The sequence below is a fragment of the Triturus cristatus genome, chromosome 6 (assembly GCF_964204655.1).
Source record: "Triturus cristatus chromosome 6, aTriCri1.1, whole genome shotgun sequence".
Lineage (NCBI taxonomy): Eukaryota > Metazoa > Chordata > Amphibia > Caudata > Salamandridae > Triturus > Triturus cristatus.
In genome coordinates, this window is record NC_140589.1 from 1,443,035,068 (window position 1) to 1,443,061,207 (window position 26,140).

Below are 26,140 nucleotides of genomic sequence, written 5' to 3' on the forward strand. Positions count from 1 at the left end.
TAGCATATTTAGACAATATTTCTGATTGTAATCACTTCCGCCAGGAGGGTTAGTGAGCTTCAGGTCCTTAGCTCTAAGCCCTCATATACCTCAATTCATGCGGATAAGATGGTTTTTAGGACCAGAGCTGCTTTCCTGTCTACGGTGGTCACTCCCTTACACCTAGGGCAATCTTTCACTTTACCCACTTTCTATCCTCCCCCTCACCCTTCCACGGAGGTGGAAAGGTTTCACCGCCTGGACCTTAAGACAGCAGTCAGCTTCTACCTGGACAGGAGTAAGGACTTCAGGTTGAACGACCAACTCTTCATTGGATATGTGGGCAAGATGAAGGGCAAGGCTGTCCATAAGAAAACACTGTCCAAGTGGATCATCCTCTGTATCAAGCTCTGCTACGCCTTAGGCCAAGAAGGAGCTTCCTGAAGGTATTCGAGCTCATTCCACTAGAGCTAAGTCTTCTTCTTCGGCTGTAGCCAGAGGTGTCTCTGTTGTAGACATCTGCAAGGCGGCAACTTAGGCCACACTTTTGCGAAGCATTATTGCTTTGAATCGGAGGTGAATAGGGACGGCCACTTTGCACGTTCTGTGCTGCAAGATTTTTTGGTATAGGTTGGTAGGCACCCTCATCCGAGAGCAGGACTACTTGGGGATTCAATTCAAAAGGTTAGGGATCCACAGGCAGATGTATCCATCGGAAGAACAAGTTACATACCTTCGGTAACTCTTATTCTGGTGGGTACAGTATCTGCCTGTGGATTCCTCACTGATCCACCCGCCTCCCTGTTGCCTGCCTTTTAATACCAAAAAGTAATTGACATGTGATTCATGCAATTTATTTAGAAATATTTGAAATGTTATATTTGTCACTAGGAAATGTCTGTTTTAGAATTTCCAATTTCTTTCTTGGTTTTGTATACTCTATACTTGTGGAAATGTTGTCGGTTCACCCATTTGCCTAGAAGACACGGAAAAACCTGGTGGAACTAATGTCAGGATGCTGACGAGGTCTTCTTTTGGCTCCGATGACATCTCACTGAGTCACGTGCAGAGCCGTTCCATTGTGATGTCCTCGTCAACGTGGGAGTGCTATGGAGAAACATTTCAGTGGAATGCTGTGCATGGGGTAATTCAAAAGGTGAGGAATCCAGAGGCAGATACAGTATCCACCAGAAAAAAGTCTTACCAAAGGTAAGTAACTTGTTCTTTGCGGACAAAATCTGGTTTCAGAACATTAATATTTTTGTACCAAATTGGTGTTAAGCCATTTGCAAACAGGAAGTAGCCTTCAGGCGACCCCTTCCCCTTTGAGAATGTTGACAAAAAGGTTTGTTAGGAGTTGGCAGTGGTTCATTGCCTACCCCTAACTAGTTTCCTCTCAAGAAAACAGAGTTTGACTTCCACACACATTCTATTTCCTTGTCCAGTCAGAAAATACATTTTTATTTTTTCCTGTCGGTGACCTCGAACATCACCTATCCTGCTTCAAGCCACTAAATCATTTAAAGAAAATAAATGTAGATTAAGTGAAAAACACAAGGGATTTTACCCAACAAAAATTGCAGTTACGACATACACCAGTGGCTACTAATTACAGTGCGAAAAATTAAAACTGTAACACGAGTCCAGCTTGTGCCATTAAACGCCGCATCTGATTTTCTGCTGTTTGTTTGTGTCCCGTGGAGTACCAGAAAAATGTCTCCTTTAATTGGACAGCAGAAGCTAATAAATATCAATCCAAAACAGAAGGCAATTATTACCTGACCCGAACTGCTGGCAGAGATGAGAATCCCATCTCATTGTGCTTAGTTTATAAAATATTTTCCCAACCACTCATTCATTTCTGCCTGCTTACAGAAAACGCAAAGCACAAGAAACATCATACCAGCACTATTAAAGTCCGCAATGGCTCTCCCATCACCTCACTCTCGCAGCGGGCAGCTATAGTCACTGGAATGTGAGTATTTAGGAAAAACAGCGATTAAATATGTAATTGTGTACAGGCGGTGAGTAAGAAAGTTGAATGGAAAAAGAAAGCATGCATTTTAAACAAATATTCAATTCAGCCGCAAAGGTTTATTGGGTAAGTTTATTCCTTATGTTTTAGTCTATTTCAAACTTTCATGATTTACAAAAGCTTGCTCCCCCAAGTCGGGCCTTTCGCTCCTAACCAGCATGAAACCAGGAAGGGTAAACTACAGCTGATTTGCTACACAAATGCAGCCCTAGAAACAGGAAAACCAACATTTCCCGTACAATTGTTACTTGATACCTGCTGGAATTTTACAATCCGATCCAGCTTGCTTGGTGGTCATACCTTCCACAGGAGCAGCCTATGGACAGCACGTACCGATCATGAAGAACCCTGAAAATGTAAAGATCCTAAAAAAAAAAAAAAAAAAAAACTTTGCCCATCTGCTTCCTATAGGGGTTCACACAAACGTTTACACGGCATGTGACTTAACCGTTGCCAACGTAGGTGCAGAGTAACTTTTCAAGTGTGTTAGGAATTCATTTGCAGAAAAGACCGGTTTTCATTAAGGCATGCAAATCGAGTGCATGCAAGTGAGAACAATTGGGTGCAGCAGAAAGGAGCAATTAACTTCTCCAGAGTGATTAGGATAAAGGTGACCATATCAATATGCTGCAGCATGCTACTGCGATTCGAGCACTAAGCCCAGGGCATCTCTCCTGGGGAAGTACACTGTTGTGGCCCAGGAACCAGCAGGAGCTATAGGAGTAAATGTTCTTCAGGACACCACTGAGGAAGCCTAGATACTAGCAGGCTAGGGAGCCAGTAAAGGGTGAAAGCCGAAGCGTTGCTGCGACCAACTCTGTCTGCCTTGGTAAAAAATTGAGTGACGGCACGGTTCCACCCCAGTCACGGGCAGCCCACAGGCCGGTACCGGTTGTGGGCACCTCTGTATCTAGACTCTGGTAGCATATGGGCAGCACCCAATTTTCATGCGCATTTGGCAGGTGTCACCCTCGTTTCACTTGTATTCACCCACCTGACACACAAAATGCCTTCATAACCTTTAATAGAGGTCATCCTCTTTTCAAACCTATATAACCCTCCAAAAAAGTCCTCATTCTATATTCACCTTAATGAGAGCACTTCCTTAAACCCCTGACTTTACCATCATTTTTGAGTTGATGGGTAGACTGGTATAAAGCTGCATCCTTCAGACGTCCATTCTCCATTCAGAGGAAGAAGTAGGCTCAGACAGCTTCACTTTACATAAATAAAATGTAGCCTTCCAAAAATTGCAACGCAGTTTTTAACATAAAATGCATTGGCAAAGCCTGTAGGTCTCTCTTTTGGGAAAAATGGCTTTGCCAGTACCTTTTGGTGATGCTGTACAGCATCGTCAAAAAACATTTTTGCTGATGCTTGGCAGCATTACCTAAAAAAAAAAATATATATATATTTTTTTTTTTAAAGTCTGAAAGACGGCCACCAATACCCGCTTAAATTTGTAAACACCTACATGCATGCTGTGCCTACAAAATGGCGCTTAATCTCCCATAATTGTGTTGTAATTTCTCATAATTATGCTACAGCAAATTGCTCGAGTTACGCCCACCCCTCTTTTACCCCCTCCCCCAAGGTTTACTTTATATTTTTTAATTGGTTTTCTCTGGGGCCAACAGTTGTATGTTGCTAATGGGCTGCTACCTAATCCTCAGGAATTATTTCATCTATTTTTTTTGCGTTCGTGAAGTAATCAGATACTTATTTTTATAACATCATCCTCAAGACATCCACAATGACCTCCATTGTAAAGTAATCAGATGCTCATTTTTAGATCATATCATCCTCAAATCACCACGAACAATCCTGTCTTGAAGTCATCGAATACTCATTTTCATGTCATCCTCCAATCATCAGGTACAGGTTTCTATACTTTTCTGACTTAATGTGGTTAATGATGTCAAATGATGAGAACATGAGTTCTACAGTAGTTGGATGATCACCCAATGACTCCGGGATTACTACTAAAGAAATTCTGTTTAACATGGTACCTTTGAGCACCAGTGCCACTGCTCCTGTTGCACTATTGGTAGCTATGCCCCTGCACCTGAGGAGGCAAGACCTGCCTTTTCTACTCCTAGGCTTCTCTTTGGGTAAGGATGTGGGCGTAGCTACAAAAAACTCTCCTGATGCTCTGTAAATCACATACTCAATGTCCTGATCACCTAGTTCACCAATCCAGTCGCAAAAAGTCCCTACTTTAAACTCTAAACCAAGGCACAGCTGCTGTCTAACTTGTGTTTCACAGCATCCACACTATGCTACCCAACGGTCCGAATCATCCATTTAAGCTATGTAAACTCCTCTCCAGCCCAAAATGCTAGATAACCAAGGTATCATATGCTGGGCCACTTGATTAATGCGGGAATGGAGGGCCAAATTATGCAGCATGATTGACAAAAGTATGCATTTAGAAAAGGCAAATTATGTTGCATATTTTGTGACCGCAATAATTTGGCATTTCAAGGCCTATTAGGGGCAACATTGCACCACATTTGTACAAGTGTAACATCCAAATACACCAATCAACATCACCCAATACACTAATCTGCTACTGATGCCATCAGTTGTGCAGCTCCAGAGTCTAGTCTTTTTATTTTTTTTAGTAACTTTTGGCCATTTGAACTAGAAACATTCTTTTGGTGAAATACTAATATTATCCAACAGAAGATGGATTATGTGGCAAATCTGTAGTTGTGCACAAAACTTTGTGACTGCAGATTCGCGTAATTCCAGTGCCCATCCTCGTACTATTGTCCTTTTCGTTTTTAGGTCGAGCCTGGGCAGCACATGCGCTGCTCTGCGAGTCATGCTGTATTGAGGTAGGGACTTGAAACTCTGCCCACTCTCGCCCCATTTTTCATTGGCTTGTGTCATTGTCCACTGTTAACTGTGGCTGTTCATTGGTCAAAAGGCTTAATAGTCCCTCCTTAGTACCGCCTTGTCTCATTTTGGAACCATCCCATGGCGACACCCCGTTACGTGTGTTGTTGCTCGTTAGGCTTTAATTACAGCCTCCGAGCACTATTTTCTCAAATAGCTTTGTAATGCATGCCACTGCAGGCGGACACACTCTCTCCTAATGCTTTTTAAAAATATTTATAGGTGCATTGGCAATGCAATAGGTCTCACATTTGCGAGAGTTTAAGCTATTGACATTGTAAATGACAATGCCTGTTTTTTTATCTGTTTTAAAAACAACACATAAATAAAAGGCATTGTTATTCACAATGCCAATAGCTCAAACTCTCATAAATGCGAATCCTATTACATTGCAAATGCTTGTAAGGTGTGAAATGCAGGTAATGGCACTTAATCTGAACTGCTAGACTGTGGTTCCAAGGTCCTTTTCCTTTATTGCTATAACTAAAACGTTTATCAAGATACCTGCAACAAACTGCCTACTAAAGAAGGCCCTATGGCCAGAAATCACTGCTGAACTACTCCATATCACCAAGTATCTCATATCTCGGTTTTGTTTTTCCTTTACAATCTAGAACTTTAGTCCAATTATTTTTAGTGAAGCGAACCAGGAATATAAGTCCCAGAATGCATGACGTGGTTAAAATTAAAACCAAAGCTATAAAAATGTTGTTGGCTTGGGTATCGAGTACTGTTCTGGACTAATGGTGCCATTATAGGAGCATGATCAGATGGCTCAGGAGCGAAGAAAACGTGCTTCGAGAGACAGTCTTGCTTCTTGGTTCGCCAATACACATCCTAAGTTTTTCCAATTCCCTAGCAGGTGAAAACTAACTGAATACGCTGGTGTCTCTTTTTGAGGAAGTATCTCAATGGTTTAAGGTTGACATTTAACATGCACTATCTTCTGTTTTGTATAGTTTTAATTATTTTTCTTCGGCTCAATTTGCAATGTAAAAATAGGCCAGATTCGCATAAAAAATTAACCCTTTCTGTTCCAAAATAACATTTCTGCATTCGCAGCATTGTATATATTTATTTTTCATTAGCATTTTGCTATGAAATATTCTAATGTAGCTTATCCGCATACGTGGCAATACAAACTGTCACAGTTGACAGTTTATTTGGTTACGTTAGGCGATGACATCCCAAAATGCTGTTGAAACTTAATGCTTTCACACTAAACCATTTGTGACACATGCCTTTAAGTGGGGTGTTTTGTTTGTACATTTGAGTATCCTTCTTCATCGCTCTAGAAGCCATTTTTGGAAAATTGAGTGGTGATTCTGCAGGCTTACTTTGAACAGTCGTGTGTATTTTAATTTGTGATATTCGTCCTGTATTTAAAAATATCCTTGCTCTGAAATAATGCAGCCTGCCAACCATACGGGAAATAAAGTAATCACCTTGACATTGGCCTAACGGCTAGGGCGGTCGACTTTGAATCTGGGGAACTGGGTTCGAGCCTCGGCAACGACGCTGAACATGCTGTTATTCTTGGCGAATAACTTAATCTCCCCGTGCCCCACAAAAAAAATTAATGTGTCCTCGTGTAACGTAACTGGTGCTATGTAAAGTGCTCTGATACCCGATTCGGGTCAAGTTCGCCCTATATATGAAACTCTGCAAAAAAACATGTGGTACATATGTTCCCGGTGACAGTATAGTTGGTCTCCATAATTGATAAGGCAGAGTAGTTTGGACACACTCCATTTTCTTTCCTCACATGCTAAATTGCTAAAGTAGGCGTTTACGTAAAGAATGCCCCTCTCCCCTCCATCCCGCTGGCATGTTCGAAAATAGGAATCCAGTTTCAGTCAAAGAAGTTAATTATAGTTTCCAAGTCCGAGAATAGGATAGGTTTTCCTGTAAATGCAGGCTCCCGGGCTAGGGTCCGAATTTGGCCCGTGCAATGATGGATGATTTATTAGCTAAGACTGGAAAACTCAGCATCCCTACACCCTTCCCTCAATTTCTTCATTAATTAGTTTTCTCAGCTGTAAAGAATCCAGTCCAGAAACCACACTGAAAGCTTTTTTGGCACCTGCACGTGAAAGACCCACTAATTCTACATTGGGGACGTATTTACAACTTGTAATATTTTTCATGTCGGTCTTTGCCTAATGTTTGGATATATGAACTTGCAAGATCTGAGATTTCAGAATGTCTGCTGACATTGGAAATAAAATATTCATTTAAACAGTATTGAAATGTAAATTTATGGTTCTCTTTTTTACTTGACTTGGCACTGTACTAGTAGCTTCGCGTTGCAGCTCATTAATGTTCCTCAAATAAAAAAAAAAAGTTCCACCAACTGGTGACCACAACTGTGAACTTGACAATGGCTTTTATAAACTCGAAGCATGGATAGTATAAATACCTTCTGACGTACATAGTGCTGGTACCTGTGCCTCACTTTATTCCATTGATCTTGCATGGCGGTATTTTTTGAGTCGCAACAGTTTACTTTATTGTTACTTATTGGTGGCCGTGCCTCTACCTAGTTCTATGGAAGTCCACAGTAGTTAACCCAGTGTTTGTTAAGGAACTTGAACGGGACAGTTTAGGTTCATTTTGAAAGAACATACAGCTTCTGAAAAAAAAAGTCTGCTGCAAGAAATGAAAGACGGAACCGCCCCAGACACTTTCCCCAAGGTACAGTTTATGCATTTTATTTGCAAGCTCACAACACTTGTAGGCAAATGGCAACCAGAACTGGGCGTAGTTTTACATCTGTCAAAGGGTACAGATACCTTGATGCACTTCTTCCAGCTGTCCTGAATGGCATCCACAGGATTACACCTGTGCACTACAGGGTGTGATAATGCAATGTTAAAAGCCCTTTCATGTGGCATAATATGATTTATTCATGCTGGACCCTTTTATGGAGACTCAATATAAAGGAGATATGCTTCATCTCAAAGGTACCCAAACAACCCGAGATTGCTCTTACGATAGAAAAAAGTCTGATTTGGACCAGATACCTCAAGAAGGTTGATTGGGCTCCAGCCATAACACTTCATTTGTAGCCTGGTTCTTCATTCCTTTATTTTTTATCATTCTTTTTTTTTTCCTCATCCCGCCATCACTTTTTTGCTGGTACAGCTCTTATCCCACAATGCGAAAGCATGAACCTGTCCATGCAAAGATATTGCTGTTCCACAGTACTCTCCCTCGACACCAAGAGAAAGATGGGGAGAAAAACGGGGACCTCCAGTGTACATTGCTTTATTCATTGGACCCTCTTATTTGTTACCAATTTAGGTAATATGCCCAGACCCTCTCCAGGCTTTGAGGGTCGCTAGCTATATCGATTCTTGATATTTTTAAGATAGTCAGTTATGAGTGGGACATTTGCAGATTTCAAGAGCCTACATATCGCTCGTATCGCAAGCAAAACCACATAAACCAATTTTGTTGTGGGAAGGCTTGCCCGCATACCTGCAACCTGACTAAGGCCAAAAAAATATAAGTTGCGGGCTTACCTCGATCTGGTATTCTGTGGCCTTGCTGATAAATTTGCATACTGATGTCCAAAAGGGGGCAATCATCAGGCATAGCATAAACATTTGAATGTCATCCGCCGCTGGGAGCTTACACTTTGGACACATATTTCTTTCCCGGTGACTCTTGAAAGCTTTCCTGGAGACCAGTATACCCTATGTGTGGTAAACAAATGAGTTCTCTTAAGTGAGGCAGGTTTCACTTCTGCACATAATGTGGAAAAGGATACATGCCATATTTGCCTTGGGTCTCTTTCGACAATTCCCCCTTCCCACATTGTAGTTTTATCTGGCAAGTTCTTATCCTCTGCCTCCAAAAAGGCCTGAGACTTAGGATGTCCTGGTAAAAATTGAGAAGAAAGCCGGGGGGGGGGGGGGGGTGCTAGCTCTCCCTGATCTGCTGATTTATTGTTATGCTTTCCATTTTAAGAACTTGCGCATGTTAGCTAATACACCAGATAGATCCAATGGGTAGATTATATGGGGCAATGCTTAGGGATTTGGAACTGAGCCACTATCTGTTCAAATATGGTGACCCGAAATTCTTCAAAAAGGTCCGGTTGAAGGTGTTGAAAATGGCATTAAGAACATAGGTGTATTTCCGAAACAGGGTCAGTATCCCCTATTACACGGCTTTGGCACCAATTTGGGACTCCCCGGGCACCCCAGATTGTTTGGTAGACCAGCTCAGTCAACCCTTAAAAGCAGCTGGTTTAAGATATTGGGTAGATCTCAGTGCAGGTTCGGGTTTGGTGGAATGGCAGGTGTTAAGGGCTTGCACTAATGGTCATCTAACGAGATTCAAATATCAGCTGAGCTCATGAAGGGCCACTCAAAAGTGGGCTGAAGAGGACGAAGAGCCATGGCTGGAACAAGTGATGAAGGACGGCCCCCTTAAGAAGAAAGTTTCGATCTGGGTTCTTCATTCCTGATAAATGTCTCTCAGGGCTCGAAAAATCTGAAAAATGGTACTAGTCCTGCAGGTCTAGTACCTCCAAAAATCTCCTCGCCCTACCAGTGACCTACTTGACCTCCGTCTCTGAAAGCGGAGCAAAAGTGACAAGATAACAAGATTTAAAGGCATTTTTATTGCTCATTTGCTTTGTGAGCAATAAAAAGGCCTTTAAATCTTGTTATCTTGTCACATTTGCTCCGTTTTCAGAGACGGAGGACAAAAGTTAGTATGATTTCCTACTCGCCAGAAAGGGCGAGTAGGACCTAAAAATAGCTCAACCTCATAAAATTTACCTCGCAAATGCGAGCGGTCGAGTGGATTTGTCGAGCCCTGTCTCTGCTCATTTTTCACCTGTACTTTCTTGTCATTTGGAGGTTATTGGACTCTGACATGAGTACTTCAAATTAGTCTCAGAAAGATATTTGTCTGCAGGTTTCTCTAGTCTAAATGAAGCCTGTTAAAGCCTGTTCTATCCCGGCCATGCTTGCAGAACAAAGTGAGAATGGGGGTGGTCTGTGACCTCCACAGCCACATTCACTATGGCATTCTTAGGTACAGTTCACTCAGCAGATCTTTTTGAGTATTTAGTTAGTTTGTGGATTCATACGTTAAGGAGGAAAGTGATGATTTCTAATGGATACTTCTTCCCGGAAGTTGATTTTTGAATTTACTCCAAGAGTCCTACTTGACCTGTATATGGAAGCAGTACTTGTGCTTGGCACTAGGTGCTGCTATTATAGCTTCATCCTTGAAGACGCTGCCTGTTCTATGACCTGTTGCCCTCATTTCTATGTGCCACTGACCTGATTTGTGAGAGCTATCTTCCAAATATGTAATGGTTCTTCACCATAGGTTTCCGGAGACTGTTTTTTCAGTGCAAAGCTTATCATTTTTCCTGGTGTGATGCATTATGTGGTTTCTTCAGAGCCTTTAGGGTATAAGCCCTTAGCGGTGACTGAAGAAGAGAGTGGTTAGTTTTTTTCCCCTTTTGTTTATATATTCTATAGATCAGTCTCTTCAGAAGGGGTAATGGTCTAGGTATTCTTCCAGAGGTAAGCCTGTTGCCAGGGAAATAAAGCTCCCAAGATGACATCTCCCAACATAAAAGGAAGTGCAGTAAGCACAAAAAGATCTTCATCCTTTTCCACAATTGGATCATGTTTTGAAGCAGAGCACAATGGACATGTGGGTCATTTTCCTACATAAAAATATTCTGATGTTTCTTCTTTGGAACCCATGCCTGCTTTGCAGATCTTCCGAAAAGCATTTTCGAACTTCTAATTCTTTTGTAATGCCACATTTAATATTTTCCAATCTATTATCTGGCAGAGCTGCCTTATTTAAATTTTCCTCTTAGAAAAGGCACCTTCCTCATACTAGGACTCTGCTTGAGCACCGCTCTTGCTGGGAAAAGAAGTCAAGAAACATTTTCAGTGGGGTCGATGTAGACTGAAAGGTGCTTGTTATAGTGCTGATAACCCTGCCCACTGTAATTTGTACTTCAGATCTCTCTGATTGATTTGTTTGCCTAATTTACCACAAAATTGTCTCTAGTTTTAACCTTCCCTTTCCACTCATACAAAAATGGAAAGTTGTCTGTGTTGGTCTATCCAAAGGTGCATTGTGAAGTGCTCTAATGAGAGAACTAGTGAAAGTGGACGACTGTTACTCCTGCATAAGGTATAGGAGTCCCAGTTGCTGATATTGATCAATCAGCAAAATATTATTCTTTGTGCACAGTTATGAAATATTGTTTAGATTCGAAATTCAGACATGAAGTGTATTTTGCAAACAGGTCTTTAAAATTTATCACCACAAAGGACAAAAATCCTAACGGTTCAAGGGAGCATAAAACTGCCAATGAGTCAACCAAATAAGACACAAGAGAATGAGTAGTAATGCAGAAAAATCTCTGAATTTCCAAGACATTGTTCGAGATAAGTGAGCCGCAGGTGATCTAATAGTCCCCAGCAGCTAGGGACTCCGTTCTCTTTTGCCCTGTATCTGGGGCTATCCTCTGCTGGGCCACTTCTGTAGGTTGTGTCTATGCCCCTTCCTGCTGTTGCTGAACTACAGAAGCCCTTACTGTGGTAGTTTTAAAACCGAAATACCTTCTGAATGCTGTCCCCATCATCACTCTCTGGCACCTTATTTTACCTCTCCTCCTAGTGGGGTCCAGCCTAAGCGTCCATCTAACTCTGTTTCCTGACCTTTACTGTCATGTCCTTCCTCTTTGGAAGAGGTTACAGTCCAGGACCCTAGATGCTAACATACCTGCTTTCTCATACATTTAATATCTTGACCTCTCACCGTTTTTTAACCAAGAACCACCATCTTGCCTTTACCTACCACGCCGGAAATTTCCTAATAGGCCCCTTTCAATTGCTTTTCATTGTCTCCTGCATGGGTGGATCCATAGGATTTGAGGAGTGGACATACACATCTGTGTTTTCCATAGAACCTTTGTTACCTCGTGGTTTGTGATGTTGCAGCTTCAACTGGGCTACACCCATGCTGCTCTTATGTGGTACCCAGATACTCTGAGTGTCTGGTGTTTTTCGGGGAGCAGTGTGTCCTATAGATTTCTGAATTGCCTACAGTCTCTAAAAAACTGCATCGTCCAGTGGACCATACTTTTGCTTCTATCTGCATTTGCTTCTATCTAGCTACTTCTTTCAGTGGACCCACAAATTCTTAAATTAGCTAGTGGTTCGGGAACTAGTTTGGCTCATACTACACAACCGCTGAATAGTCCACACAGAATCCTAAACATATGATGGTTTTAGGAAGTGGTCTCTTCCATTGGATTGCACCGATAACCTCCATAGGCAGATGGCTCAAGATCGCAGTTTGTGAATCGACACCTGCAGTGAGCTGCACTGGCTCTTCTCATATGTGGGCTCTTAGAACCTAATTCATGGTGGACGAGGGGATTACTTCTTGCTTTGGCTCTTGCTGCGCTTGTACCACCCTAGATATACCCTACCCTAGTAGCTTCTTTGGACCTTGATGGACACTTAAAACAAAGGAACCACATATCTCTGTAATGGCGTGTTAAAGCTACCAGTGTCCCATGCCAGACAAAAGCTCTGCTTTGTGACACAACATTTCCATGCACAATCTTTCTTACTGAAATATCCTTCCCTCATGACCTTGCGCCTCCCTCCTTGTTGCCCCAAACTGTCTTGCATTCCTCTTCAACAGTAACGAATTCTGTTCATACTCTCCATGCCCCATTGTAACATCCCTTCTTAACTTGTCTAAACTTTCTGCCTTTCACTCAGCCTTGCCTATATAGTACCCCCTTGTTGGAAACGGCCCACTCCCACTCCGCAGGGCGAGGGTGGACCTTTCCCAAACACACTGTGGTAGCTTGGCTCGAGTGGTCAGGAAACAGGCGCAGTGCTAAGCATACAATATACCCATACAATAACCATGCGTGCATCCACTCCAAAAACGACTCTACACCGTAAAAATTATGAAAATATGTACTCTTTATCTTTTTCTCTTAGTTGCTGATTTGAAAATAAATAACAATCACAATATATACATTCTTAAATATAGCAGGTCAAATAAATAGTTGCTGATTGCTGAAATAAATAGGGGTGATTATAAATAACAGGGCATAAATACAAGTGCAATATATACAGACAATTAAATACTTTGAGGTAATAAATACTGTATCAATAAATACTGTCCCAATAAATACTGTACACTAACAAGTCCTGTGGACCTAAAAATTCAGTGCAGCAATAAATAGATGAGAACTTAATAAATACAGTAACCCCAATAAATAATTAGCAGTATACAATAACACTCCTGTAATCAGATGTCACTTCACTTCTGAAGGGCTAAATTGGCCCAGGCACAGCTTGTAGGGTGTGAAAGGCTTGAGGGGTACTACTCCCTGGCTGAGGCAAAGGCTGAGGCCTAATCTGAGGTAGATCAAAAGGGGGGAAATTCCAATGCCCTGGCTTCCCTCTCCACAGAACCTCTCTAGGATAGTCCCAGTTCACCCCAGGCACAGTCAGGTGGGTTTCAGCACCTCCCTAGCCCCTTAGAGTAGTCTCTCAGGTCTCCACAGGGCCTTAGGCGCCCTCTACTCCACTTACTGCCCTTTTCTGATGCTCCGACGCCGCTGGAGTCGTGTCGACGCCGTGAGGCGGTTCCGGTTCGGTCTCGGCGGCCTCGGCACAATGTCAGTTCTTTTGACGACGCCGGTAGGCGGTTCCGGTCCGATGTCGGAGGCCTCGGTTCGACCTCTACCTTCGATTCGACGGCGTCGGGCAGTCTCCACACGATGTCGACTTCGGCGGCTCCGGTCCGATGGCGCACTCGGCTCCGATGACGTCGGCCGGCCTGACCTCGCTGTCGACTTCCGGCGACTCCGGGGTGCGATCCTCACCCCCGACCTCCGGTGTTCCTCCTCACAGGTTCCGGGCGACTCCGGAGTGCGATCCTCACTCCCGACCTCCGGTGCTCCTCTACCTCGGTCTCCGACGACTCCGGAGGGCTGACTTCACCCTTCCGATGACGCCGCTCACTCGACCTCGGTCTCCTTCCTTCTCGACCCTTGGTATTCCACTCGACCTCCGCCGGCGCCCTCTTACGACCTCAGGCGGCTCCGGGTACGACGTCTGCTACCTCAGTCAGCGCCGCTTCTCCACCTCGGGCTCCAGGTCTTCGGCTACTCGACGCCAGGCTCCAGGGAATCCAACTCTCAGGTCAGAGTCTTGCTATTTTCTTAGTTCTAAGGCCTGTTCCTGCTGTCCAGGTCCTTAGGATGGTTTCTTCTTTCTTCTTCCCACTCAGGGCTATAGGCTGGGATCCATCAGCTGGGACAAGTATCAAGGGTGGGTTTATGGACCCCACTCCAGGCACAAGTTTCCACCCCTGCTGCTTCACTCCTTCCTCTTTCTTCTTGAGCTCCTCTCTCTTCACCAGTCAGGTGCCAACTGCCAGCTCCAACTGCCAACTGCCCCTCTTATCCTCCCAACATTCTAAACGGTTTCCAACTGTCACCAAGTGCTGGAATCTTCAGGAAGGTTCTGGAAGGTGCTGGTAGGTTCCAGTGGATGCTGGTGATGTCATAGAAGGCCACCATTTTGTGCTTCAGGCCCTCAGACAGAAGTATTCAGGGGTAGCCAAAATGGCTCCCTGAATCTGTGGCAACACGAAAAAGTCTGGTGGTTCCCAAAAAGGAAAAAGTCAAACAGGGTTTGAGGCAAAAGTGGGACAAAATAAATAATGATGAGGAGGGACCACCCAAAGGGCTGACAGGTCTAACACGCGTCCCCCCCAGCTGAAAGTGGGGAGAGCTACCCAACCCCTTGGGAGTTCTCATCACTAAGGCGGAAATACCTTGAGAGACCGTCTGCGTTGGCGTGGTCCACTCCAGGCCGATGTTCCACCTGAAAGTCCATCCCCTGTAGGGAAATAGACCACCTCAACAACTTGGGATTCTCCCCCTTCATTTGCATCAGCCAACGAAGGGGTCGGTGGTCGGTCTGAACCAGGAAGTGCGAGCCAAACAGGTATGGCCGCAACTTCTTCAGAGCCCATACCACTGCAAAGGCTTCACGCTCTATTGCACTCCACTTCTGTTCCCTGGGAAGTAGTCTCCTGGATAGGAAGACCACGGGTTGATCCAGACCCTCTTCGTTGAGTTGCGATAACACTGCCCCAATGCCATGTTCTGATGCATCTGTCTGGACAATGAACTTCTTGGAAAAGTCTGGGGCCCGTAAGACCGGGGCCTCGCACATGGCTTTCTTCAATTTCTCAAAGGCTTGCTGACAAGCCTCCGTCCAGACTACCCGTCGAGGTTGTTTCTTGGACGTGAGCTCCGTGAGAGGGGCTACGATGGTACCGTACCCCTTCACGAAGCGGCGATAGTATCCCGTGAGGCCCAAAAATGCTCGGACCTCAGTCTGTGTCTTGGGGGGTTCCCAGGCCATGATGGCCTCGATCTTCGCCTGGAGGGGCTGCACCGTTCCCCTACCCACCAAGTGTCCAAGGTACACTACCGACCCCTGCCCGATCTGGCACTTGCTGGCCTTGATCGTCAAACCAGCTTGTCTCAGGGCCTGGAGAACAGCTTGCAGGTGCTGCAAGTGATCCTCCCAGCTGTTACTGAAGACGGCTATGTCATCCAGATAAGCAGCAGTGAAACTCTCCATCCCGGTGAGGATCTGGTTTACCAGGCGCTGAAACGTGGCAGGTGCGTTCTTGAGCCCAAAGGGCATCACACAGAACTGGTAGTGGCCATTGGGCGTGGAGAAGGCTGACCTTTCCCTTGCTCCATCAGTCAACGAGATCTGCCAGTACCCTGAAGTAAGGTCAAAGGTACTTAGATATTGGGCAGCTCCCAGCCGGTCAATCAATTCATCCGCCCTAGGGATCGGATGAGCATCAGTCTTTGTCACTGAATTCAGTCCCCGGTAGTCCACACAGAACCTCAGTTCTGGTTGGACACCCGGTGGTGCAGCTTTTGGTACTAACACCACCGGACTGGACCAGGGGCTGCTAGAAGGTTCAACCACTCCTAGCTCCAGCATCTTAGTGACTTCACTATGAATGCTGGCCTTCACCTTGTCTGACATCCGGTAGATCTTGGACTTCACAGGTGGGCTGTCTCCTGTGTCCACGTCATGGACGCACAGGTGAGTCCTACCCGGGACAAGGGAGAACAACGAGGAGTACTGCCCCAGGACCTGGCGACAGTCCTCCTGCTGTTCAGGAGTTAGAGATGGGGAGAGAATCACTCCCTCCACCGACCCATCCTTTTCCTGAGACGCAAACAGATCAGGGAGAGGCTCGCTTTCCACGTCCTCTCCTCCGTCAGTCACCATCATCAAGATGACTTCGGGCCTCTCGTGGTGGGGTTTGAGGCGGTTGGCATGCAGCACCCGCAGGGGCTGACGAGGGGTCTTCAGGTCCACCAAGTAGGTAGCCTTACCCTTCTTCTCCAACACCTCAAAGGGTCCTGACCAGCGATCCTGGAGGGCACTAAGCTCTCCGGGTTCGATCACCCACACCTTCTGGCCAGGCTCCAACTCCACCGGGTGAGCGTTGTGGTCATACCACGCCTTCATCACTGCTTGGCTGGCTTCCAAGTTGTCAGAAGCTTGCTTCCACAACTTAGCCATTTGGCTCCGGAAGGCCAGCATGTAGCTCACCACATCCTGGGGGAGCTTTCTGGGAGTTCTTTCCCATCCGTCTCTCACCAGGTTAAGAGGTCCGCGTACAGGGTGCCCATACAGAAGCTCGAAGGGGCTGAAGCCCACTCCCTTCTGTGGCACTTCCCTGTAAGAAAAGAGCAAACAGGGTAGGAGGACGTCCCATTTCCTACGCAGGCTTTCAGGCAGACTTCTGATCATGCCTTTTAAGGTTTTATTAAACCTCTCCACCAGACCATTGGTCTGGGGGTGGTAAGGAGTTGTGAACCGGTAGGTCACTCCACACTCCTTCCACATTGCCCGCATATACGCTGACATGAAGTTGGTCCCCCTGTCGGACACAACTTCCTTGGGAAAACCCACTCGGGTAAAGATTCCCATCAGGGCCCTAGCCACAACAGGTGCTGTTATGGTCCTCAGAGGTATTGCCTCTGGGTACCGTGTGGCATGATCCACCAGAACCAGGATAAACCTGTGACCAGCTGTAGTTGGTGGATCTAATGGACCCACAATGTCGATGCCCACCCTTTCAAAGGGGGTGCTAACGACAGGAAGTGGTTCCAGGGGAGCTTTCAGCTTCACCCCTGTTTTCCCACTGGCTTGGCAAGACACACATGTCCGGCAGTAGGTATCGGACGACACTTTCATCTGAGGCCAATAAAAGTGTGGGACAAGACGGGCGAAGGTCTTGTCTTGCCCCAGGTGTCCTGCCAAGGGGATCTCGTGAGCCAACTCTAACAGGAAGGCTCGATAACGTTGAGGTACTACCAAGGCTCGTGACGATCCATGTAGGGGTGCCTTGGGTTCACTGTAGAGGAGGCCATCCTCCCAGTAAACACTGTAGTTCCCTTCAACGTTCCCTGCTGCCTGGGCTTCGGCCTGTCGCCTCAGCCCCTCAAGGGTAGGGCACTCCCTCTGGCCCTGGCAGAATTCCTCCCTGGACGGGCCTCCCTCCACGTGCCACTCGGCCGGGATGGGTAGGTCCTCCAGGTTGGTAACGTCCCCCTCCGCCGACTCCTGGTCCACCACCTCCGGTGGCCTATCCGTCCTACGGGGTGGAGACGCCGAGGCAGGCTCCTCCTGTCCTCGGTTCTTCCCTTGACTGGCAGCTGGCTGGGCCATTGTTCCAGGCTCCAGCCGGAATGAACTCCCTCTTCGGGTAGTCTCGGACCTTGTGCTAACACAGGCCCAGTCAGGTGTACCCAGCATCTCGGTGTGAGTCCGGTATTCCACCTCCTTCCAAGCGTTGTGCTCCATGTCATTGCCCAGCAGACAATCGACTGGCACGGCAGGGCTTACGGCAACTCGAAGTGAACCTGCAACCCCCCCCCCATTCAAAGGGAACCTCAGCCACGGGATAGTGGCCGGTTCTGCCGTCAGCCATCGCGGCTGGGTGGAGTACATCGGGAATGACTTGCTCTGGAGACACCAGTTGGCTACGTACCATAGTCATACTGGCTCCTGTGTCTCTCAGAGCCTCCCCTCTTTGGCCATTGATGGTGATCCACTGCCCATACTTTGCAGTATTTGCGGGCACCTGGATCTTAGGAACCATCTCCCGTTCTCCCAGGGACACTAAAGTGACACCCGCCCACTCCCTTCCCTTAGTTAAGGGCATCTCCTCCCCGAGCACTACACTAGCTACTCCGGGGGGCTTTCCTCCAGTGGGAGGGGGTGATCGTTTCTGACACTTCGGATCTCCTTTATAGTGTCCAACGCCACCGCACTCATAGCAATGGACAACCCTTGGCTGCTGACTCTGGCCAGGATTAGGGTTTCTGGGTGGGTTAGCCTTAGAGGTGAATCCTGATCCCTTCCCTTGGAAGTTATTTTGGGGGCCTTTGGAGAACTCCTTTTTCTTTTCCCCTCCTTCTTTCTTCTGGGGGGCGCCCTGTCCGGCCTTTTGAGTATCCCCTCCAGTCCCCCTTGTGGACACCCGGGTACTAGCCCAAATGTCCGCCTCCTCAGCAAGCTTCCGGGGGCTGGTCAGCTTGCTATCCACCAGGTGTTGCCGCAGTTCAGGGAAACATTTCTCGAGTAGGTGTTCCTTCAATACCAGGTCAAACAGCTCCTCGTAGTTCCTGACTTCACTGCCTTGAATCCAACCTTCCAGTGCCTTCTTTGCATAGTCCAGGAAGTCCACCCAATTCTGTGTGCCCAGTTTGTGACTACCCCTGAACTTCTGTCGGTACTTTTCCGGAGTTAGTCCAAACTTCCTGATGAGCGCCAGTTTCATGGCGGGGTAGTGGGTTTGCTCATCCTCCTCGAGGGCCAATAAAGCATCCCTTCCAGCTGGAGGCATGTATTTGTACAATCCCCCTCCCCAGTACTTCACTGGAACCCCATGGGCCCTCAATGAGACCTCATAGGCTGCGAGCCACTTGGCGATGTCATCACCTGCCCCATAGCTTGCTACAATGTCCTTTGGCAGGTAAGGTTTGGATTCCCTAGTGGACTCTGGGTTTTGGCTGCCACCATTGGGAACAGGTTGTGCCCCGATTCGCAAAATCTGAAGGTCTATTTCTTTCAGGCGCAATTCATGGGCCATCCTCTGCTCCTCTTTCTCCTTTTCCAGCCTTGCTAAGTCCCATGTGAGCTGTCTCTTCTCTCTCCGGTCTGCTAACTCCACTTCGGATAAGCCCCCACTAGAGACAGTGCTGCCCTTCCTAGAAAGTGTCCTGGGCCCTGCGGACAGGTTCCCCACCTCAGGTTGGTACATCTCAGCCCCCTCGGGGTCAGGCTCTCCATCCCTGTCTTCTTCCTCAGCCTTGCTTTCCCTGCGTGCCTCCCCCCAAGCCCTTAAGCTGGTTTGAAGTGCACCCTTCTTTGCTCCTGGGGGACAGTACACCCCCTCTCGCTGGCAAAACTCCCTGAGTTGGGCCACAGTGTATGTGTCTAGGTTTTCAAGAACAAACTCCATCTTGCCCACTCAGGTTAGAGGACAGGTTTTGTGTAGTAACAATGCAGGGGGGTACCTTTAATAATACCTCCTCCCACCACCAGAGTAAATTTGGAAAAAACAAAAACCCACAATTAGGAAGGCCGCTGTGAGAAAACTCCCGGTGTAGGCCTATGGACTACCCACAGTTATTGTTGAGTATATGTAGGCACAGCTCTATCCCACCGCTGAACACCAATTTATGTTGGAAACGGCCCACTCCCACTCCGCAGGGCGAGGGTGGACCTTTCCCAAACACACTGTGGTAGCTTGGCTCGAGTGGTCAGGAAACAGGCGCAGTGCTAAGCATACAATATACCCATACAATAACCATGCGTGCATCCACTCCAAAAACGACTCTACACCGTAAAAATTATGAAAATATGTACTCTTTATCTTTTTCTCTTAGTTGCTGATTTGAAAATAAATAACAATCACAATATATACATTCTTAAATATAGCAGGTCAAATAAATAGTTGCTGATTGCTGAAATAAATAGGGGTGATTATAAATAACAGGGCATAAATACAAGTGCAATATATACAGACAATTAAATACTTTGAGGTAATAAATACTGTATCAATAAATACTGTCCCAATAAATACTGTACACTAACAAGTCCTGTGGACCTAAAAATTCAGTGCAGCAATAAATAGATGAGAACTTAATAAATACAGTAACCCCAATAAATAATTAGCAGTATACAATAACACTCCTGTAATCAGATGTCACTTCACTTCTGAAGGGCTAAATTGGCCCAGGCACAGCTTGTAGGGTGTGAAAGGCTTGAGGGGTACTACTCCCTGGCTGAGGCAAAGGCTGAGGCCTAATCTGAGGTAGATCAAAAGGGGGGAAATTCCAATGCCCTGGCTTCCCTCTCCACAGAACCTCTCTAGGATAGTCCCAGTTCACCCCAGGCACAGTCAGGTGGGTTTCAGCACCTCCCTAGCCCCTTAGAGTAGTCTCTCAGGTCTCCACAGGGCCTTAGGCGCCCTCTACTCCACTTACTGCCCTTTTCTGATGCTCCGACGCCGCTGGAGTCGTGTCGACGCCGTGAGGCGGTTCCGGTTCGGTCTCGGCGGCCTCGGCACAATGTCAGTTCTTTTGACGACGCCGGTAGGCGGTTCCGGTCCGATGTCGGAGGCCTCGGTTCGACCTCTACCTTCGATTCGACGGCGTCGGGCAGTCTCCACACGATGTCGACTTCGGCGGCTCCGGTCCGATGGCGCACTCGGCTCCGATGACGTCGGCCGGCCTGACCTCGCTGTCGACTTCCGGCGACTCCGGGGTGCGATCCTCACCCCCGACCTCCGGTGTTCCTCCTCACAGGTTCCGGGCGACTCCGGAGTGCGATCCTCACTCCCGACCTCCGGTGCTCCTCTACCTCGGTCTCCGACGACTCCGGAGGGCTGACTTCACCCTTCCGATGACGCCGCTCACTCGACCTCGGTCTCCTTCCTTCTCGACCCTTGGTATTCCACTCGACCTCCGCCGGCGCCCTCTTACGACCTCAGGCGGCTCCGGGTACGACGTCTGCTACCTCAGTCAGCGCCGCTTCTCCACCTCGGGCTCCAGGTCTTCGGCTACTCGACGCCAGGCTCCAGGGAATCCAACTCTCAGGTCAGAGTCTTGCTATTTTCTTAGTTCTAAGGCCTGTTCCTGCTGTCCAGGTCCTTAGGATGGTTTCTTCTTTCTTCTTCCCACTCAGGGCTATAGGCTGGGATCCATCAGCTGGGACAAGTATCAAGGGTGGGTTTATGGACCCCACTCCAGGCACAAGTTTCCACCCCTGCTGCTTCACTCCTTCCTCTTTCTTCTTGAGCTCCTCTCTCTTCACCAGTCAGGTGCCAACTGCCAGCTCCAACTGCCAACTGCCCCTCTTATCCTCCCAACATTCTAAACGGTTTCCAACTGTCACCAAGTGCTGGAATCTTCAGGAAGGTTCTGGAAGGTGCTGGTAGGTTCCAGTGGATGCTGGTGATGTCATAGAAGGCCACCATTTTGTGCTTCAGGCCCTCAGACAGAAGTATTCAGGGGTAGCCAAAATGGCTCCCTGAATCTGTGGCAACACGAAAAAGTCTGGTGGTTCCCAAAAAGGAAAAAGTCAAACAGGGTTTGAGGCAAAAGTGGGACAAAATAAATAATGATGAGGAGGGACCACCCAAAGGGCTGACAGGTCTAACACCCCTGCTTTACACTGTTCGGTAAACTTTTTTCCCCTAATTACATCCTCCTCACCTCTCTCGAATAGTCCACTTTGCCTATTTCCTGTCTTCCATAACCTATTTCCCACCTACTGACTCGCAAAGTGCTTTTATGTTAACTATGTTTCCCCAGCTGCCCTATTCTGTGCATTCCTCTTTACTTCCCCTTTTTTAATCATGCATCTCCACATTTCCACTGAAAAGCATATCCTCCCCTCTTAGTTTTGTCTCTCCATTATGTTATCCGCTTTTTAATCCCATGTTACACTTTGCAATACCCCTGACATTAGCAACCCTTCCCCTGATCCCACAGCACATATCCCATCCATCTTTGCTTACTCTCAAAGTTTCTCTCTGATTTTCACACTTCTCTCAACTCTTCCATGTCTCCTCTTTCTTCCACTCCAGAATTGTTCCCGCAAAGTATTTTGCCTCCACGTCAATGAGGGCAATTAGCCGGTAATTACTTGGAAGTTTTGTGTCGCCCTGTTTGAAAATTGGCCTGATAATGGTTCCTTTCCAGGACTCCGGGATTGTTGTTGTATAGAACTCCACATCATGTTTGTGCAACATTTTGGAATGCCATTTGGACCTGGGGCGCCTGTAGGTCTACCTCTGGCTATTTGTCTCTTTATGTCAGTTGGTGGCCCTAGTGTTCTTCTTTGTCGGAGGATGAAGTATTTGAGCCTTCCGCCGGGTCCCCTCCCGGAGGTGTTTTTCACTTCCTTGTGGATCATGCTGCTTGACTGTAATGAGGCTATTGCCTGTCTTTGCCCTGCTGGTGTCATCCCTGTGCTCTATCATATTCCCCATTTCGTTGTCTGCCTCGCCTTTGTTTCCAGCTGTGTTGTTAAAATGGTTGAAGAGGTATCCAGCCCAGATTACCTCCGTTATGTTGCAGCTTATTTCAGGGTGATTTGGATGTTTAATTATATTAATTGTTTGCCAGAGCCTGGCGCTGTTTTTTTGTTTGGCGTCATGGGGCAACTTGGCACATAATTCGTCATTCTTTGATCTTTTCCTTTCCCATTTCTTCCTATTTATTAGTGCCTTCATTTTCTGTAGAGTGTTTTGCAGGTCCCAGTTTAATGTATTTTTACGCAGCTGTCTTAGTGTATGGTTTATGGAACGTTTGAGTTCTTTGGATTCTGGGCTAGTTGATGATCGTATCAAGGCATCCCCCGGCTGACTTGACTTTTTCAAAGTACCCTTCGATAATTTTCCGCCTAAGGTCACAGTAAAGTTTTGGCATGCTTCAACTGGTTGTATTGGGGTACCTATCCCTTGGATGTACAATGTTTTGGCCGTAAAGGATATTGCATCAATGTTGCTGGGATTACTCCTTAGTCGCTTGAGATTTGAGGCTCCTTATGCATTGATCCCTTTGCATGACTCGAACGAGAAGACTGTATTGGCCTTTAGCGTCATTTCCTGAGGTAAGTGATCGCTGTGTTCCTTGTTGCCTATTCCAAAAGTTGCGACTTTACCAAGCATGTTTAAAGATGTAAACGTAAAGTCTAGGTGGAAAGATATTTTTTGATGAATGGAACTTGGCGGCTGGTGGATTTTCTCCCTGAAAGCTGCCGTTCAATCCTCTTAAATTGAGATAATCAAGTTGCGGGAGCAGGTGTTTTGAACATCTTGTAGATGTTTCGATTTTTGGGGAGCCCTGGTTCAGTATTTCCCATGCAACAGTAAGATCTTGCACGAGGGCTTCGTCTGTTCCAGAGCCAATGAGGTACATGTTGAAATCGCCTGCCAAGATGATGTAATCCGTGTCTTGCTCATCCACAATCCTTTTGATTGCTACAATTAGCTCCTTAGCCACTTTCGACTGTTGTTTAGGGTTGATATAGGTATTAATTATTATTATTTCCTGACGTACGTTGTTAAACTCAAGTGTTGTAATTCCTGCTTGAATGAAACTTGGTGGTGCGATTTGGGCCTCTATGGGTGTAATTTTTCCTGTGTTCGTTATTGACGCCAAAATCATAAGGCCCACCGAACGGCGACCAAAGAGGGAGCCCTTTCTTGCTGTAACGCAATGGGAGGTGTACCCCTGAAGCTCGAGGGCCTTGTCCCCCCAGGTTTCTTGGAGCAGTATCATATCTAATGTTTTTAGATAGTGCAGTACCTCATGGTCCTCGATTTTACTGGCTAAGCCCATTGATGTTCCAGATACTTATACTGATTTTGTTGGTCTCGGCTGGGACCATTAATGAGCTGCTCTTCCCTTGTCAGTTTGTTTGCGTCATTGTAATTGTACGCTGTATTTGCCGCCAATTTTGCGATGTTGTCAGCATAGCAAGGCATGATTCCCTAGGATCTAAATTTGAAGCAAATGGCTTTGTGCGAATGGTATGTGCTCCAGGGGTACTACTCCTAGCTCCTTTTAGTACTGAGGTGGTATTCTTAGGTGGGCCATCCGTACAGGTGTGTAAAAAAGGTGTCGGATAAGGTGGCTTTAGTTCGACTTCCATTTTTTTTTATCCCTCAATGTTTAAACGTGTGTACTTCTTTCATAATTTTAATAACTACCTCGCTAGAATTCCATGTTGTTTTAGTTGCTCCTGGACATTGCGGGTTGTTGGTTGGTTGAAACTCTATAGAAAGGAGATCTGCAGATCTTATGCTATCAAAGCTCGTAATAGAGTGTAGGAGACGCAGTATGTTCCCTCTGTTCAATATGTCCACCCTGCCCTGAGATTCATACTCTGGGATGAATATGATGGTAGTCGTACCTTCCTCGTGTCATGCCACCATTTGCTCAGTGAAAGCTCCCTCGTGTCCAGAGGACCTAGATTGAGCAAGACGACTTATGGTAGCTCCTGGATCGTCCTTTTTGGGGGTAGGGGGGGGATTTGCTGGTGGTTGCATTGCGTCCTTGTATTCCCGGACACCCAGGTTATGTTCGTATTTCCTCTTATTGGCTGTTGTGGTAAATCCGTAATATTAGTCTTTCCTCTTATTGGCTGTTGTGGTAACTCCGTAATATTAGTCTGAGTGTCATCTCAGGGCAGCCTTAAAGTTTGGTCTTTTTTAATAGACTTTCTTTGTTCGGAATTTGATGTAACTGGCCCTTCTCTTATTTGGGTTGACTCCTGCTTGTTGTCTTCAGCCGAAACATTCTGCATTGATACTCTTGAATAGGCCCGGATCAGATGGCGGGACAGCGGATTAGTACTAATCGGGACCCCAGTCTATCTGCTTTCTCCCTAAAAGGTTTTGCTTTGTACTTGGGTACACCCCAGATTGGATACTGGGGTACCTTTGTCACTCCCTAGTATATGGTACCCAGGGCATAGGTACCTCAGAGATCTCGCATGGGCTGCAGCATGTATTATGCCACCCATGAGAGACCATTAAAAATGGACATACAGGCCTGCCATGGCAGCCTGTGTAAGATGGTGCATGCACCACTTACTTAAGAAATAGGTTTACTATATCTAAGGGTCACTGCACTTAAAACCTATGTCACCCATATAACAGGCCTTTACAATCCTGAGGGCTGGGTGCTTCATTCTAAGTGAGAGGGTGCCCCTGCATGAGCAGGACCGCCCTGCAGCCTACGGAGTCCATTCTCCCGGGTTCTTAGCGAAACAGCCATAGACTAATATAGTTGGGCATTACGTGACCGAGCGATGACCATCTCGAAAACGGCTGCAACAAACTCTATCGTATTTGGTGTCAAACATGTTGGAAACATACCCTCACACTGGTAACTGGTGTGGAAGGTATAATTCCACCCACCGAGAGAGCCCTCCGTTAGGCTCTCATTGTTCCCGGTACCAGCCTTCTAGTCCCAGACAGCACAAAATGGTTGCTGCCGACCGGAGACACATTTCTGCCCACTTACTGCTGAGCCAAGCTTGAGCAGGGGAAGACAGAACAATAGGCATCCTGTCACAGGGAGGTGAGGAATCCACTGGCAGATGTATCCATCAGAAGAACAAGTTACTTACCTTCGGTAACGCTTTTTCTGGTGGATACAGTTATCTGCCTGTGGATTCCTCACTGACCCACCCGCCTCCCCGTTGTCCACCCTTGCATACCTACAATTCTGTGATGATGTTTCAAAATGTATTTGTTACTGTCTAAGGCATTGTGTTATTTCTTCTGCCTTCCTATTTACTTTTCACACTGTGTGCGTTGCATTGTATATTATGTGCTGTGTATACTGTGTATATATTGCTGTCAGTACATCCGTGTGCCTCGAAGGCACGGAAAAAAGGGCGGAACTGACGCCATCACGCCGACGAGGTCTTCTTATGGAGCCGGTGACGTTAGTGGAGTTGCGAGCGGAGCCGTGTCTCTGTGACGTCGTCTTCGACCTCCTCGGCGTGGACTGCTACAAAAATTTCCGAATGTTGCTTGAAAAAACCAGTACACTGCAAAGGTTCCGTTCTA

At 46.5% G+C, this 26,140-nt stretch overlaps 1 protein-coding gene across 3 annotated transcripts in view; it reads left to right on the forward strand.

Moving 5' to 3' along the window:
* Window positions 1-26,140, forward strand: part of C1D (C1D nuclear receptor corepressor) — a 122,906-nt gene that overhangs the window by 81,754 nt on the left and 15,012 nt on the right. Inside the window, exon 5 of one of the 3 annotated variants that reach the window (XM_085612510.1) lies at window positions 1,855-1,954. The exons of the other annotated variants lie outside the window; for them this stretch is intronic. Within the exon in view, the coding sequence (XP_085468636.1) occupies window positions 1,855-1,944 (90 nt within the window). The 3' untranslated portion in view covers window positions 1,945-1,954. The remainder of the gene's footprint in view (window positions 1-1,854; window positions 1,955-26,140) is intronic. 3 annotated transcript variants of the gene reach the window in all.